This window comes from Pleurodeles waltl, chromosome 5, assembly GCF_031143425.1.
Source record: "Pleurodeles waltl isolate 20211129_DDA chromosome 5, aPleWal1.hap1.20221129, whole genome shotgun sequence".
Lineage (NCBI taxonomy): Eukaryota > Metazoa > Chordata > Amphibia > Caudata > Salamandridae > Pleurodeles > Pleurodeles waltl.
The window spans coordinates 1,828,963,728-1,828,980,255 of NC_090444.1; the positions used below are offsets into that span (position 1 = coordinate 1,828,963,728).

Here is a 16,528-nt window from a genome sequence, read left to right on the forward strand (position 1 = left end):
AACTTGAAAGGTAATGGTGTACCACCAAGGCTCACAGTGACCGAACCACCTTTAAAAACTCACTCAGCCAATAACGCCTGAAAGAGACTAGAAAACTAGGCCTAGTCACTAGAATTCAAGCCAGCTGTAACCGCAGCAAGGAACTCATCAAGCTCGCCAAGGAACTCTCCAACCTATTAGCAACAGAAAACAGCACCCCCACTTCCCATGACCTCTGCAACTCCCCTGCTGTTTACTTCCATGACAAAACAGCCACCATTTTCGAACATTTCGCACCCCAGCTAACAGCTGCAACACCATCAGCCTTCTAAACTCCACAGATACTTGCACCAAGATCCTCAACTAGAACCAACTCAGCACGCAACCACCACTGACCTCATGAAATCCACCCATTCAGGATCCCCCACCACTTGTTCAACCTAAGGTGCCAACTCCATCAGCAGCAGACTCGTGAACATCCTCAACATCTCCATCACCTCAGCCACATACCTCGAAGACTTAAAACATCCCAGAGTGAAACACCTCCTCAAGAAACCCACCCTAACGACCTCAAAAACTACTGTCCGATCTCCCTGCTTCCCAGCTAAGATCATCGAAAAAACCATAAACCAACAGCTCACCACTTACCTAGAAGACCATAAACTCCGGGACGCAACCCAATTCAGATTCCGCTCCGACCATAGCACCAAATCTGCACTGATCGCCACTACGGACGATATCGGAACCCTTCTTGACCAGGGAGAATTGGTTGCCCTCATCCTCCTCGACCTCTTTGCAGCTTTTGACACAGTAGTCTCCCATCATACCCTGATCAAGAGAATCCACCAGATCGGCATGAGAGGAAACACCTTGAAATGGATCGCCTCCTTCTTAGCTGGCAGAACCCAGAGAGTGCTTCTTCCCCCTTTCACTTCAAAGCTGAAGGACCTTATATGCAACATCCCTCGGGGCTCGTCCCTCAACCCCACCCTTTTCAACACCTACCTGACCCTCTTTGCCAACATCAGACACCATGGACTGAAAATAATCCTCTTTGCAGACAACACACCTCAAACTATCTGTACTCTTAAACTACTTGTTTTCCTCCTGCCCTTCAGCCATGTATTTTTTGTATTTATTGCTTTAAATATTATGCAAACAGTAACCAATCAGTAAAGCCTGTTGCACTTTTATAGCAAGAATAATCCAGCATCAAAATAATTAAACATACATACAATTTATTGTTTATTACTGTAAGTACTTTTTGACAATTCCTTAAAGAGACCACATTGCAAGGCATAACAGCACATAAGCAAATGATTGTTAATCATTAGGGGAGTGAGTTAGCTCTAATGTTCTAAAAAGCCGATTTATAACAAACACAGAACTTTACAGGAAAGGTGACCACGGCCTAACGAGTATATCTTTGTCCTGCTTGCCTTCTTTTTCAAATGATCTCTTATTTTCTTTCTTACTAACTTCCATCTTCACTCAATCGCCTTTTAGATTTAATCTTTCCAAGTATATGCTTTGTTTATTACAATGATGGACATTTTGCAATCAAATAAAGAGCTTAAAATCAGTAGATAATTCGTGCAATTATTAAGAAACAATTGTATATTAAAATAACTTGAACAGTTGTTCAGCTGCTGAGACAGATGACTATTTATAATCAAAATCTATGATTTTCTCATGTCATTGTGAGATTGGACAGTTTACTTATGTGTAATAAAAAAGCAGTGTAACAGAATATGTTGGTAAGTTATGCGTAAAGGAAAAAGTCTGACAAAATAGGTTGCAAAAATTCTAAAGCAGAGTTGCAGAACAAGCAGTACTTGCCCTCTATTTTGATATGAGGCTGTGCTTCCTATACATCGATGAATAATACAGGAATAGCATTCTTCCCTTGTGTGTGGCAGAGATCCAGCACCTTCACCTGCTTAGGTGCATAGTGATCCAACCCAATGAAAAGCCTCTTAAGATGATACTCAGTTGACACATTCAGCAGACAAGATACTATCAACCGTTGGTGGTAAGTCTGTTTAAGTACTGATACGGAGAAGCTGGACATCAAGACCCCCACTCGCCATTACCGCTTAGTGTCCCACTCACAGCCATACTACACCCCTGGACACGACACTCCACATGATACACACGGAGATTGACGCGGATGCCTCCGGCAGATGCCACTTCTCTCAGCGGGATGCCGGTGCACTACCATAATGTTGATCCCTGCCCCTAACACCAGAGACCCTCTAGTTGGTTAGAACACTGTTCAGTTTTTAATACTGTTTATTTCAGTTGAAATTGCACCAACCTTTGATATTTCTTTGACCCCTTGATCACACTGAGCTCCTTTGACTACACAACAATAGCCCTCCCCATATACAGCTTGTCAGAGACAGATAGCTGTGAAAACAAACCCAGTGTCAGATATTGTCACCACTACAGTTGGAATTGGGCACACAACGTACAAAGGATTTAATTGATCCTCTTTGATGTACTTGTTTTGCCACATTCACGTGCTTGATGAAGCTGCATAAAACTTTACAAATCCTACTGTACGCCTATCCAGTATGTGGAGAAGTGTGGCTCAATGGTTAGAGCGGCAGACCCTGATGCAGAAATCTGGCCCGGGATCAGGGTTCAATTCCCGCCTCGGCGGGTCTTGGGCTCAATTTTCTCAGACCTGATAATTCTCGCATCGGTGCCTAATCTAATTCATGGGTCCCACTCTGTAACTCTGGGCAATAGCTTGCTTAATCTCCACAACGGCCCCAACAGCGCTGGGATGCCTAGCTTCACCTTGGACATTGCCCAGGAGTGGGCACCTCACAGGGAAAAGCCAGGAGGGGTTCCACAGCGGTATGGGTACAGCGCCTTGAGACCCTAACGGGTGAGTAGTGCGCTATACAAGTACGAAGTTTTAGTATGGGTGAAACATGAAGAAAAATTGTTAATGTATGGAAAGAGAAATGCCAATAAAGATATTTAAAAATAAAAGTACTTGTGACGCCAGTGCCCGATGACCCACCTCTAAACCGAAACATGCAGTTTTCCAAGCATATGCTGCTCTCGTGTAGTGTTCTGAGCACTGGTTAGTTGTGTGCTGCTTAAAGGGAATTGTGGAAGATTTGCTGCCTGCAGCTGCTTGCCAGGCTCAACAGACACCCAGACAGCCATCGTTTCATTGTATCAGTGACCGGTAATATTGTAAAACCATGTGGATGGGCACTTTTCAAAACTCTACTTCTTTCTGGTAATGTAACCAATTGTATATAGTATGTAGCCTTGTGGATACCTTGTGCTATATGTGGGGAGGTAGACTCAAAATGTATTCTCTGACATAGGTCTCCATTGTGAAATTAAGCTAAATTAATCTTTAGGAACATCAAAGAAAATATAATGTTATTATTTGTAACTTCCAGTGCATTGAAATTAGAATACTGTCTGTGGCAACCCGTAGCATGTGTAGCTATAGATCCTGCCACCTTTTATCGGGCACGTGGGGGCAGGTTATAAAGAATAGGCAATTTCACTTTTGCCCAAAGTGCAACAGTGAATTCTAATGGTAGGACCATCACAGTGTGTGCAATTTTTGCTTGTTCATAGACCATAACAAATTGAAATGTTCGGTCTGCAAAGCCTTTGAAAATAAGACAATTAGATATAAAAGAGAACACCAGTGAGTGCATTACAGAATGTTGCGCTAAAGGCCCTACCAAGCCACAGACCATGTTTGATCCTGGAGACCTCAAGGGAACGTAATCCAAGAGGGAAGGTCTGACTGGTATCACAGCAGGTCAAACTGATTGGAGCTATAAACCCTATCCTCAGAGGTGACTGGCGATGAGGAGGAACAGTCTTCGAGAACTCAAGGGGAACCTGGATACAAACTGCACCAAAGATTCCTGTTCCTCAGTAGCATCTAAAGAAAAGAAAGGTAACATTTGATGAGGTTGTCTTTGAGCTCTGCTTGGTTCCCATAACAAAGAATCTAGGTAGCGGGACAACATGCCTTTTCTCAGCCTCCCCCTGGTTCTATGCCTCCACCACCACAGTCAACACAATTCTTATCTTCACCATAGCACAGAACTCAAACTGACTGATCTCAAACTGCCTCAGATAAGGCATTGTTTGACTCTACTGTCAATGGAGATGATACATGGCCAGCTTAGTGCGGACCATCAGAATGATACCATCTTTGACCACTAGCAAGTGAAGATTTCCTCCACCAAATGGCATGATGGAGCACCTCTCAAACATTCAAAGGGCGTCAGATCACTGTTTGGTAAAACACCATGTCATTGAGGGAGTGGACAGCTTCCTAGTAGAGACCTTATCCAATTGCAGAAGTCTGTCCAATTTCTGCCCATGCTTAAGAGAATGATAAAATGTGCATCAGAGAATTTCAAAGAGCCCAAGTGCACTACTACAATTGATCTTGTGTGTTTTTCCGTCTTACCCTCAAAGGACATAGAGGGAAAGGGCGGGAATTGGCTGTACGTCCGGGTGGGCACAATATATGGCTCCTGTGAGGTCACCGCAGTGTGGGCAGCACAGTGTACCAGCCTAGGAGAGCTATTAAGTTTCCGGATCCAGCCTGGCCCTTGGGGGGGATAGTCAACAGGGTAGGAATCTCCGGATTGATAGAGCATCTACAAGAATGAGTTACCAGGAGTAAATGACTTTTTCCTTTCCATTATGTGTATGATCTATACTGTTATTTAAATTCCGTGGAAATAAAGAATACAAATGCAAGCGTTATATGTATATTGACACATTGAGACTGGGTCTCGGTTGAAGGCTACATTGCACAGCATTCAGTTCTCGCTGTTGGATCTGAGCGGGTCACCCTTTAACAATGGGATCCAGTCTTTATCCTCTGCGAGGCTTAGTGCCGTTGTCTGTGGTGCAAATGAGGCTTGCATATTTTTGTTAGGACAGTGAATTTAAAGCCATGGGCTGTGTTTTTTCCCTTCCATTGAGACTGATGTGTTAGTTACTCTTGGTAACACCAAACAGTTTGTTTGGAAACCTGCAATATTCATGATAATGATTCTGACGCATCTTCTATTTAGATAGATCTATCCAGCTGAGGCCACACACTGAGCATAGGTTCTTTTATATATATATATATATATATATATATATATATATATATATATATATATATATATATATATACATATATATATATATATATATGAGCGATTAAGTCTTTGTTCTGCACATTCATGAGTGAATATGCACAGTTGCCAGGGTTTCTATATTATTTTAATTATTCAGAGCTTTGAGCTTTGTTTACTCAGCTTGTATAAAATAAATTGCATGTGCGAATGAAATACAATGAAAAGACGTATTCCCTCTTTGGTAGTACTGACAAGGGTTACCTAATTTACCTATTTCTGGAATCCTGAAGGAAAAGCTGTTAGGATAAATGAAATGATTCCGATTAGGACACGAAGGGAAGCAAGTCTTCTCAGAACCGTGAGTAATCCTTTACCCCCAGCATCAGTGAATACAAACCATCTTAAAACTATTTAACTGTGTTCCCTAGGAAAGTAAATCCTATGTGGGCCCCCAGTTAAAGATTAGCTTACAGGATTTTGTGATTTCTAAGGATACTAATTTGACAAATGTAACTCTTCAGTTACTGTGAGCATTGGGGGGCCTGTTGCTATTGATGCTTTTCAAGCCAGCGGAGGTACTCCTTATCTCTGGGTTGGACAGCACACCTATCTAAACAAACATACTGACTTAGGTTTACAAGTTTGCACCACCCCAGCAGCCAAAGCAAATGTAATTATGCTTCCCTGTTGAATGAGGCTCGCAAGGCTTTAGCCAAGTGGAGAGGCTGTAGCCTCTTCTGGCTGGACCGAGTGGCAGCTATATAAGATGACGCTCTTGCCCAAAGCGCTGTCTATTGTGCAAACTCTACAACTACAACCCCCCCCCCAAGGGACTTGATACCATACATAGGCTGATATGAGAATTCATCTGGCAAGAATGGCGATGCCACAGTTGGAGGGAGGGCTGGGAGTCCTTAATTTGGTTAGTTACTGCCAGGCTGCCCAACTGCGCTACCTGGTGGAATGGTACTGTACAAGCACTGAGAAGCACTGATGCTTTATTAACCAAGCAGTGGCTGGGCAGCATATTTGGAAGGTTTCTTGCCTCCCACAGGCATATTGCTCCCCGGGTGTTTATCTCTTCTATCCTGCGCGCCATGATGGATGTCTAGGACAAGGTGCAAACGTGGAAGGGTTTGTCCTTCCCCCATATCCCCCACAAAGACCGATTATCGGTAATCCATATTTTGCACCAACACTTACCGGGTCCTCCTTCAAGATCTGGCAGGACTCACTGTCAAAGAATTGGGGGATCTTTTTGATGCTAAAGGCATTATGGAATTTCCCCTGCTCCATCTGGCCTTTGACCTCCCACAGGCAGTACACTGGCAATATTTGGTGATCCGGAATTGGGTGTCCTCCCCCAACAATACAACCGCATGCGAGCCGGTCCCTTCTTCCCTTTGAGAAGTGGCTTTTAAAATGCACGAATGATAAGATACTTAGGGCCATATGTACTAAAGCATTTTCCCATAGACACAAAATGGGTAAAATCCTTTGGTACATCTGGCCCTTAATTCCAACATTCTTGGCTTTTTTTATCACACTGCCGCTTCTCTTACAGACACCTGCGAGGCGAGATGGGAGGCCGAATGTGCTCGTTCCTTTACAGATAAGGAATGGCGAGACGTGCTACATCACGCACGACTAATGGCTAGCAATATGAAAACTAAAGAATAACTTTTGAAAATAGCGCACTACTGGTACTTTACGCCAGCAAGGGTCGCCAGATGGTGGAGGGGATCTACCGATTGATGTTGGCAACAATGTGGAGCTTGGTACACTAAAACATATTTTGTGGCACTGCCCCCAAATAGCCCCCTTCTGGGACAGCATCCTGAACACAATTGATGAGGTCTATGACACAACAATAACACGCTTCCCTAGTTACATCCTCTTAGGGCTCCTGACTCCGCAGACATACCCTCTCAAGGCCCCGAAAGGTAGAGCTATTATGCTGGCGACCAGGACAGCTAAACAGCTTCTCTTACCCCAATGGGTTTCAGACGTGATCCCCACTTACACTGACCGTTTACACAAGCTGTGGGACATACTGGGAATAGAGAAACTGACGGCGGTGGGTACAGGATCCCTGCCCTTATTTGACAAAACATGGGGTCCCTCTCTGTATTTCCTATCTTTCTGACAAATTTAGGGAGCTGACGTGTCCATGTTACTTACGCATACTACGCTTGCCTAGTTCAGACATGTGCCCAACTGAGACAGACTCAGGGCTATAGGGTTGCCCACGCACTGTGGTCTACAAGTGGGCTCTGCAGCAATGATTATTTATTTATATAAGTGCAGGTGTTATTTGCCTTCCTTTCTTTGCTTCCCTATTTTCTCTTTGTGTATATGTACTTGCTATCTACCAGTCAGTGGTTGTAGGTGCAACAGCTGTACAACCCTTTATATAAATCTTTCAATAAAGACATTTAATCCTTAAACAACCCTGTTGTTTCTAATATACATACAGTGGGCTTTGGATTTGTCTCTTTCACCAGCTGGCTTGAGACGTTGTCAATAACATCTTTGATCAGCCTAGATATATATTCCTTTTCTCACCTAATGCTACTGGTGATTTGGCTATATTCTCAGTTTCGCACAATCACTGAAAATCACAGATCTTTTAAAGGTTGGACTTTGTAGATGTGTTAATTCAGTGTCCTTAAGTTAGGTGGTCTGGTAGTTGGCAGAACCTGCGCTTTTGGGAATGTTGCTCTGCACAAGTGTGGCCTGCTTTGGAAAGAACATGCATTAGCCTTTGACATGGCTAGCTTCTCTGAATGAATGGCCTGCACCTTCTGGTTTTGCGATACTCATTTGGGCAACATTGGCTTGTGGAATGAGGTGCAGTTGCCTCAAACATGAAGCTGCCTCAAGTTTGCCTTAACTGCTACTTCAGTTAGCCACCTCTTAAGTCCTTGTTTTAAATAAGCATCAATCGAAGGGTTGCCATAACCTTGCTAGTCTTGAGAGAAATGTATGTGGTATTTTTCTAGAACAAAAATAGCCAAAACACAGTGGACCACTGTACAGGGTCAAGGAATAACATACGTTCAGTAAGTAATAGAGTTAGCTGGGCTGTAGACAGTTAAAGCATTGTGTTGTTGTGTTCTTTAAAGACATGTATCATCAGGATATAGTTCAGTGTTGGTGTCTGTATCTGTGAGTAGAGCACCAAGCGGTGTTATGTAAAGTTTGAAGATGACAGGAGACAGTATGGAGCCCTGGGACAATATGGAACTCTGTGATTGCGATCTTTTGGGACCTTGAGCTCCCCATGTGAGCAAGCTGGTGCACTTGTGAAAGGTAGGAGGGAACCAGTGAAGGGCATTTCTGATGAATCCCATTCCAGACCCCAGGGTGTACTTATAAGGGTGGGATGGTCAAGTGTGTCAGAGGCAGTTTAGAGGTCAAGTAGTTTTGAGGGGCAGAGGTCATCTTCATCTGTGGTCAAGAGAGTGTAACCTACGATGTGGATGTGTAAGGTAGCGGTTTCCGAGTTGCAGCATGAGCTGAAGCCAGACTGGGAGGACTTGTGCAGGAGATGGTTAGCACTGATGTGATTCTGGAATTAAACATAGACTGTGTTTTCAATAATCTTTCTGATAAATAATAGGTGAACGATAAGCAGGTTGCCGGCAAGGTCATCGGGATCTAGTGTAGGTTTCTTTAGGAGTTGGAGGATCTGGCCTGTCTTGCGAACTTCTGGGAAGATGCCTTGAGTTAGGGATGCACTGATAATGGTATGTAGGGTTGAAAGAGTGTCCCCAGAGAGAGCTTTGGTGAAGGACAAGTATAAGACATCCTCTTAACAAGTAGCTTTAAGGGAAGTGTAGATGTTGTTCTCATCTTGCATTGAACTTTGTATTTTGAGTTTTTTTTTTTTTTTTTTTATTAACTGTTTTTTCCCCAGATTATTTGGTAAATATATTTATTGAGATATATTTCATTAACAAAAGGATCTTTGCACCCTCTCAAATTTCCTCCTTTTTGTCCATGACCGTGTATACGATCGGGGATTTCAATGGGTTTACATTGCTCCATGGCTAACAGTCAGAAACAAAAATCTCTATTTAGAAATTTCAGAGATTTACTAAATCTCTCACAGGGCTTTCCAGTGCCTCTAAAGTGACAAAAAAGCACCACATCCCTTGAACATGGAATATGTGGAGATATTAACATGCAATCAGCATTCGTCTGAGAGAACTACGGCAACTCCATATGTTTTGAAGACATTTTCAGCACTTTCCTGTGCCTCTGGTTTGGTGGAAGCACATTAAGTAGGCTCTTCATGCCCACAGGGAGGGAAGAGTCTTTTTTTGAGTTGGAAAGATGTGGTGCAGCTGTTTTAGGGGTGACCTCTCAAGTACAGTTTGAAGGCCATAGACTGACTAGAAACCAGAGTGACGTTGCCAACTCAGTTTTGAGACATCTGAAAATCACCACAGCTGCAACTGAGCAGGAAACAGCTGACCCAATAAGTCACTCTGAATGGCCAGGGTATGCCCAGATGTGGGTCCCAGGATGCTTGTTTTCGGTCCAGGGAGGACATAGCCCGGCAGTTCGGGACAGACTCTTCCCATGGGGAGCAGGGTTGAGATAGATTTGCATATGTCAGGATCTTAACTGGGTCTGGCATCGTGAGCAAAAGAACGATGGATGTAACCCAGATTAGTGACTGGGGTGAGTGTTTGAAAAGTTTCAGCACTCCGCCCATCATCCTTTTGTGTTGCCAATACGTGCTCCCACCCCCCCTTTTCCCCAATTCCAGTATAATGTGATGAAAAGTCCTCTTTAAAGAGTGCCTGGGGAGTAGCTTTAGTTTGTGCACCCCATCATAGGCACTATGAAGAGCGGCCGTTGCATGTAAGTTGCACTCGCTACACTCTCTAGCAACTGTCTGAAGGAAGCTGGCTCTGTATATACTATATAAAAATGAGATATAGTGTGCACAGAGTCCAGGGGTTCCCCAAGAGGCTTGACAGAGGCAATAATAGATAAAACGAATGCTCTATTTGTGGTAGTGTGGTCGAGCAGTTAGGCTTATCAGAGGGTAGTGTCAAGCAATAGAAGAAACACACACTCAATGACGTCACTTCAGACGAATAGGTTTTTATATAGAGAAGTATATTTTGTTAATTTATTTCTAGAACCACAAGACTCAGTTTGTAGGTAAGTAATTAAAATGAAAGGTGCTTTGCATAGATATCATCAGGGCTTTGGAAGGTACTTTGCATAGATATCAGGACTTTGAATGGAATCAACAATGTATACAGTTTTTATTAAAATGGTAAAAAGCGGTTTTAAAAGTGGACTGTGCAATTTTCAACAGTTCCTGGGCGAAGAAAAGATAGTACCGTTTTACAGGTAAGTATTCAACTTACAGTTTCTATCTCCAGGTTTTAGGTAGTCCATCATTCGGGGGGGTTCAAGTTAACCCCAAACACCCACCATCAGCAACACGGGCCGGTCGTGTGCAGCGATCACACAGGCACCAAATTAACATGGGCTCCTATGGAAACAAGAGGGGTTCTTGGAATACGGTCGGCCAGCAGGTAAGTATCTGTGCAGGGGTGTGGAATTTATTAAAATATCTACTTGTCCAGTGGACAGGTTGCTTCTCAAATCTACTTGTCCTGTAAAAAGATCTACTTGTCCCTTTGGTGCCATGTAGTGTGGCGACAAATTATGGCAGCAATCTCATTATGTAAGTGCTCTGATAATAGCCTCTCTGATTATGCCAGGGCTACTACCATAGTAGGGCTTAAATACTTGCAGTTTCAATCCCTACTGTAACAATTTCCTTATTTTGCCACCTTTCTGCAGATCTGCATACTGGGGCTGGAGGAAGCAGTAAGCAATAGTTCTAGGGCTGGAATGCCTTTGAGTCTGCAAACCTACTAACCTGCATGTTTTAAAGATTTTTACCAGCTTCTCTCTAATATTTTCCCATAATAAGAAAGGTTGGACATTTACTCCTGACAATGGCAGAATTAGAACTTCTTCCAGTGTTGGGAAGAAAGTGGCTGGAGGGAAAATGAACTTGCAAATGCTCAATAGATTTTTACATGAGCAAATCTACACATCGTATTTACCCATGCTAAAATACAGTTCACAAATATTTTATAGGGTACAACATATACCATGGGTGCACTTTTGTGACTTTCTTTAAGAATTTGGGGCCAGGTGTAGGTAGGTTCAGATTTGCGACCTGCAAATTGCGAGTCGCAAATCCGAATGTAGGATGGTGTCCCTGACACCATCTGTGATTCGCAAGGGCTTCGCAAATGCCCACCTCATGAATAATCATGAGGTGGGTCGCAATTTGCGACCCCCTCGCGAATGGCGGCCCTCACAGGGATGGTGGCCTGCTGGAGACAGCAGACCACCATGTCTGTGACTGCTTTTCAATAAAGCAGTTTTATTTTTTGTAATGCAGCCCGTTTTCCTTAAAGGAAAACGAGATGCATAACAAAAATGAAAAATGAAATGTTTTCGTTTCATTTTTTCAGAGCAGGCAGTGGTCCACAGGACCACTGCCTGCTCTGAAAAAATGTTTACAGTGACATTCACAATGGGGAAGGGGTCCCATGTGGATCCCTTCCCTTTTGCGAAAGTGTTAGCACCCATTTGAAATGGGTGCAAACTGCGATTGGTTTGCACCCGCGTTCGCGGTCACAAAACAATCCTACATTGCACTGCGAGTCGCAATTAGGAAGGGAACACCCCTTACTAATTGCGAGTCGCAAACCCGTTTTGCGATTCGGTAACCAGGTTACCGAATCGCAAAACTGGGTTTGTGCATCGCAGTGTGCTTTTTGCATGTCGCAAACAGCGAAAGTCGCTGTTTGCGACATGCAAAAAGCTACCTACATGTGGGTCTTGGTCCCTAATTAGGTCTGGTGTTAACAAAGACATTTTGTTTTTATTAAACTTCTATTTCTCTCTCTTTCGGCCGGCTTTACTGTGAGTGATCGCATTCTGCTCTTCCACAAGGAGCATATTGCCACACAAAGTAGTTTTGTTCAGTGTCAGGAACTACAGTGGCAATCAGTGACGTAACTAAACTGGAGGGTGCCCCTTTGTAAAGAACATGGAGGAGCCCCCTCTCCAGACTCACTCAGGGCAGGTGCTGTGCTGAAGGGGCCCCATGGAGGGCGGCTGCGGGGCCTTTGTTATGCCGCTGGTGTGCTTTTAGAGAGTTCAAAAACTTTTTTGGGGGGGTTTGCCAGTGTTTGTTACAATGTTGAGGGCCTGGTAGCTCCCACAACAATAAAGTGTTACAAAAGCCATGTCAAAACAAGACACGCATTGATGAAACTAAAAGACTTATAAAAATATGTCAGATCAGTTGGCTTTGTCAGTGTTTGTTTATTTTCATGCTTCCCATAATCGTGTTGAAAATGGTTACACTGATTTTCCATTAGAAATATTTTTGGGAAATACTAGCATGCATCAACACATTTTACCAAATGACACTTCATTTGCATATAATCAGAGAGCATTCTGGGAGCATTAAACTTAGCCTCATAGTCTAAACTTTTCAAACATGTGTATACAGGTTTTTTTTTTTTTGTACTGGAACCAACGTCAGTAGTGAAGTGTGACCTTAAAACATTTATTTACAGCACTCACACTAATAATGAAGACTTTCAAATAATGAACCATAAATACAAGTTCGAACAGCATTATCTTTTGGAAACACATTAACTCAACTGCAGAGAGTTCCACTCTCTGTAATCAGGCAGCTAAAGGGTTTGTGCTGCAGGGGGTTGGGCCTACTTGTCCCAAGGACAAAGTAAACATAAAAACTTGTAGCCCTTGACCTCAAACAAGATGTCCCGGGCGTCGGGCGATAGGAATTCCACATCCCTGCTGTGATTCTGAGAGCAGATCAGCGGGGTTCAAGAGAGCACTGTAGGGGCCCCAAGTAGGCACCAAACACACCCCCTCAGCAGCACTAGGGCAGCCGGATGCAAACAGGGAGTCAGGGTCTTCAATGCAACTCTATGAGGGGTCACTCTGAGGATGCAGACCAGGTCCGGGGGGCTTCGTGGGCACACAACTGGCTGGGCAGGGAAAAGGGCCGCCTGCTGGTCGATGCTGTACTAGGGGGTCAGGTTCTCCAAGGCCTTGGGGCTGCGCATGTGTGTCCTTTAGGCGTCTGAAATCTTCGTCCAGAGCTCACGGTCAGGGAGGTCCTCTGGATTCCCTCTGCAGGCGTCGTCATGGAGGCTTGGAGGGGTCAACCCAGGGTGGGCTCTTGCTTCCCATCGCCTGGGGACCCTTTCTTGCTGGGTTGGACCACCTGGTGACGGTCCGTGGGTGTCTAGTGCACAGGGGTCAGGACTCACGCATGTTGAGTGAGGTGGGAGTCCTCAGCTCTGGGTTTCTTTTGGACAAAGCTGCTGTCCTCAGGAGTTCGTGGGTCATTTTGGGTGCAGGGCAGTCCTCTGGAATTGTTAGAGGTCTCTGGGCCTGCTGGACGCGTCACTGTTCTTTTTGCAGGTTCTTTGAAGCCGGAGACAGGCCGGTAGTGCTGGGGCCAAAGCATTTGTTGTCTTCTTTCTTCTCTGCTGGGGTTTTCAACTTAGCAGTCCTTCTTGTAGGTCGCCAGGAATCTGGTGAGTTGGGTTCAGGGAAGCCCTTCAATATAAGATTTAGGGGCATAACAGGGGTCAGAAGGGAGTAGCCAATGGCTACTGTCCCTGAGGGTGGCTACATCCTCCTTGTGCCCACTCCCTTTGGGGAAGGGGTCACATTCCTATCCCTATTGTTACCTTTCCTCCAGACCAAGATGGAGGATTCTGCAGGGAGGGGGTCACTTCAGCTCTGGACACCCTAGGTGTGGCCCCATCTGAAGTGGTCACTCATCCTTGTTTTTCTTAAGTTTCCGGCTGAGCTGGCTGCCCAAATTGGGGGCTTTGTCTGGGGGGGGGGGGGGGGGGGGGGGCATCTCCACTAGCTGAAGGGCCCTTGGGCACTGTAACACAATGCCTGAGCCTTTGAGGCTCACCGCCAGGTGTTACAGTTCCTGCAGGGGGGAAGTGCGAAGCACCTCCACCCAGAGCAGGCTTTTTTTCTGGCCTCAGAGGGCACAAAGGCCCTCACCCCATGGGGTCAGAAACTCTTCTGGTAGTGGCAGGCTGGCACAGACAAGTCAGTCCTACACTAGAGGATTGGGTAAAATACAGGGATCCTCTATAAGATGCCCTCTGTGTGCATTTTATAATAAATCCCACACTGGCATCAGTGGGGGTTTATTGTGCTGAGAAGTTTGGTGCCAAACGTCCCATTATTCATAGTAGCCATTATGGAACTGTGGAGCTTGTTTTGATAGACTCCCAGACCATATACTTAATATGGCCACACTGCACTTACAGTGCCTAAGAATGGACTTAGACACTGTATGGGTATATTGCTCATGCAGCTATGCTCTCACCTGTGGTATAGTGCACCCTGCCTTAGGGCTTTTACAAGGGACTTATTGGTGTGCCAATTGTGGAAACAAAGGTACATTTTTAGGGAAGGAACACTGGTGCTGGGGCCTGGTTAGCAGTATCCCAGCACACACTCAATCAAGTCAGCATCAATATCAAAAGTGTGGGGGGTAACTGCAACAAGTGCTAGTTTCCTACACTGTCCTCTTCTGCAAAGCTCCATTACTTCCTGGGTTGGTTTATGCTGGTCATACGTATCCCAGCCTCCTCTCACAACCAAAATGTATGGCTGGATCATTTCATCTCATTGTTCACCAGTCTTTCTGCTAGACGTTTAAGGTCTATGAATTGGTAAACTCTCACCGTTTAACGTGCCCTCAGTTTCATTTATATTGCCATTTCTTGACAAAAATGTGTATGTCTTTTCATTTACTTTGGGTGATCAAATTTCGTAACTGAATGGACTGTCTTATTCTGAATAAAGAGGAACCATTTAGGCAGCTTAGAAACAGGCAGATATTACTGAAATTAAAACTTTTATTTTGTTTGTGGGATTCTTTGCTATTCTGAACAGATGTCTATAATAAAACAACATTGCTTGGATTTTTTCAGGATGCAAAAACATAAGGAAAACTTTCGAAATGTCAAATACATATTTATATGCATATAAATAGCTTAATTAACTGCAAGAACTGTTTATTTTGTTTTTTGGCTCTGTGCTGCAAAATTAGCAAGTTTGTCTTCTGTTCATTGACACACTAGATTCTCAATCTGAAGACGATGCTTCCCCTATGAAACGGCCACGGCTACTGGACAGCAGTGACCGACCCGACGAGACGAGTCGGTCCAAACAAAAGAGCCGGCGCCGCTGCTTCCGGTGCCAAATAAAACTAGAGCTGGTGCAGCAAGAACTGGGTTCATGTCGCTGTGGTAAGTCTTGTATAGTCCGAGCATCACAGCAGTAACACTGACTGCTCATACACATGTAGATGTACCATGGTCTGGTCACTGTTGAGGGTCCTGGAATATGTTTGGTATTCCACAACATAACGAAAATACCAGCCACCTAAAATTGTGTTTATTCAAATGAATGTTGCAATTTCTGTTATCTCGCCACTAATACTAATTAATAATAAAGAAATATTTAATTGTGGCCATGTTCCCAGTTTCTCACCCTTAACCAGGTGAATTACCTTTTTTTCAAACAGCATGTCCTCAGTTTCCTCACTTGATTGACTGTGTACTTGTCCCTACGGTGTTAGGCGAGCTGAACTTGCACTTTGAATTGGAAGGATGCAGTATTGCAAGACCATTATTCAATGATTTAGAATCTTTACTTCTATTCTAAAAGATAAAAACCTCCACTCATAGCAAGGGACAACTTTTAGACTCATGTTCACCAATCTGGATCGCAGGAGAGTGCTCAGCAGCACATCAAGTGATTCAGGTAAATGACATTTTCCATATTAAACTAAACTGTTAAACGGGAACCACAGGGCACCTGCATCTTTTGATACGTCAGAAATGAAGTATGAGATCTGCTTTGTTGTAGACCATGTTATAGTGAGTCTCTGAAAGGTCAAGTATGATGTGTGCAGCTCTGTATGATTTAAAGTCTGGTCATTCGCTCTATAACACCTGTCAAAATGGTTTCACTGACCAGAGCTACAATCTAATTGTTGCTAGTGTAGGATCATGTTTTATCACTAACGATAATGCAGTTGCCGCATCCCTTCTGTTTCCATAACTTTACTTTTGTATGAAAGGTTAGTGTGTGACCAATGGATCTGCATTCATTTTCTTTAAGCCAGGTGTGAAGACTTTGTATTGAGGGGGACTAGAAATGTACACTTCATTCTAGAAGAGTTGTTCACATTTGTGATATAGAAGGAATGACTTCAAGCAAGATGCAGTGCAAGGTTCCATGGGTGTCTTGGTGCTCTGGATTTATAGGCTAGTTCTTGAGGTCCT

General features: G+C 44.0%; 1 protein-coding gene across 1 annotated transcript in view; it reads left to right on the forward strand.

Moving 5' to 3' along the window:
* Positions 1 to 16,528, forward strand: part of ZFAND3 (zinc finger AN1-type containing 3) — a 451,339-nt gene that overhangs the window by 394,477 nt on the left and 40,334 nt on the right. The window contains exon 5 of the mRNA XM_069236323.1: positions 15,320 to 15,487. Coding sequence (XP_069092424.1) covers positions 15,320 to 15,487 — 168 coding nt within the window. The remainder of the gene's footprint in view (positions 1 to 15,319; positions 15,488 to 16,528) is intronic.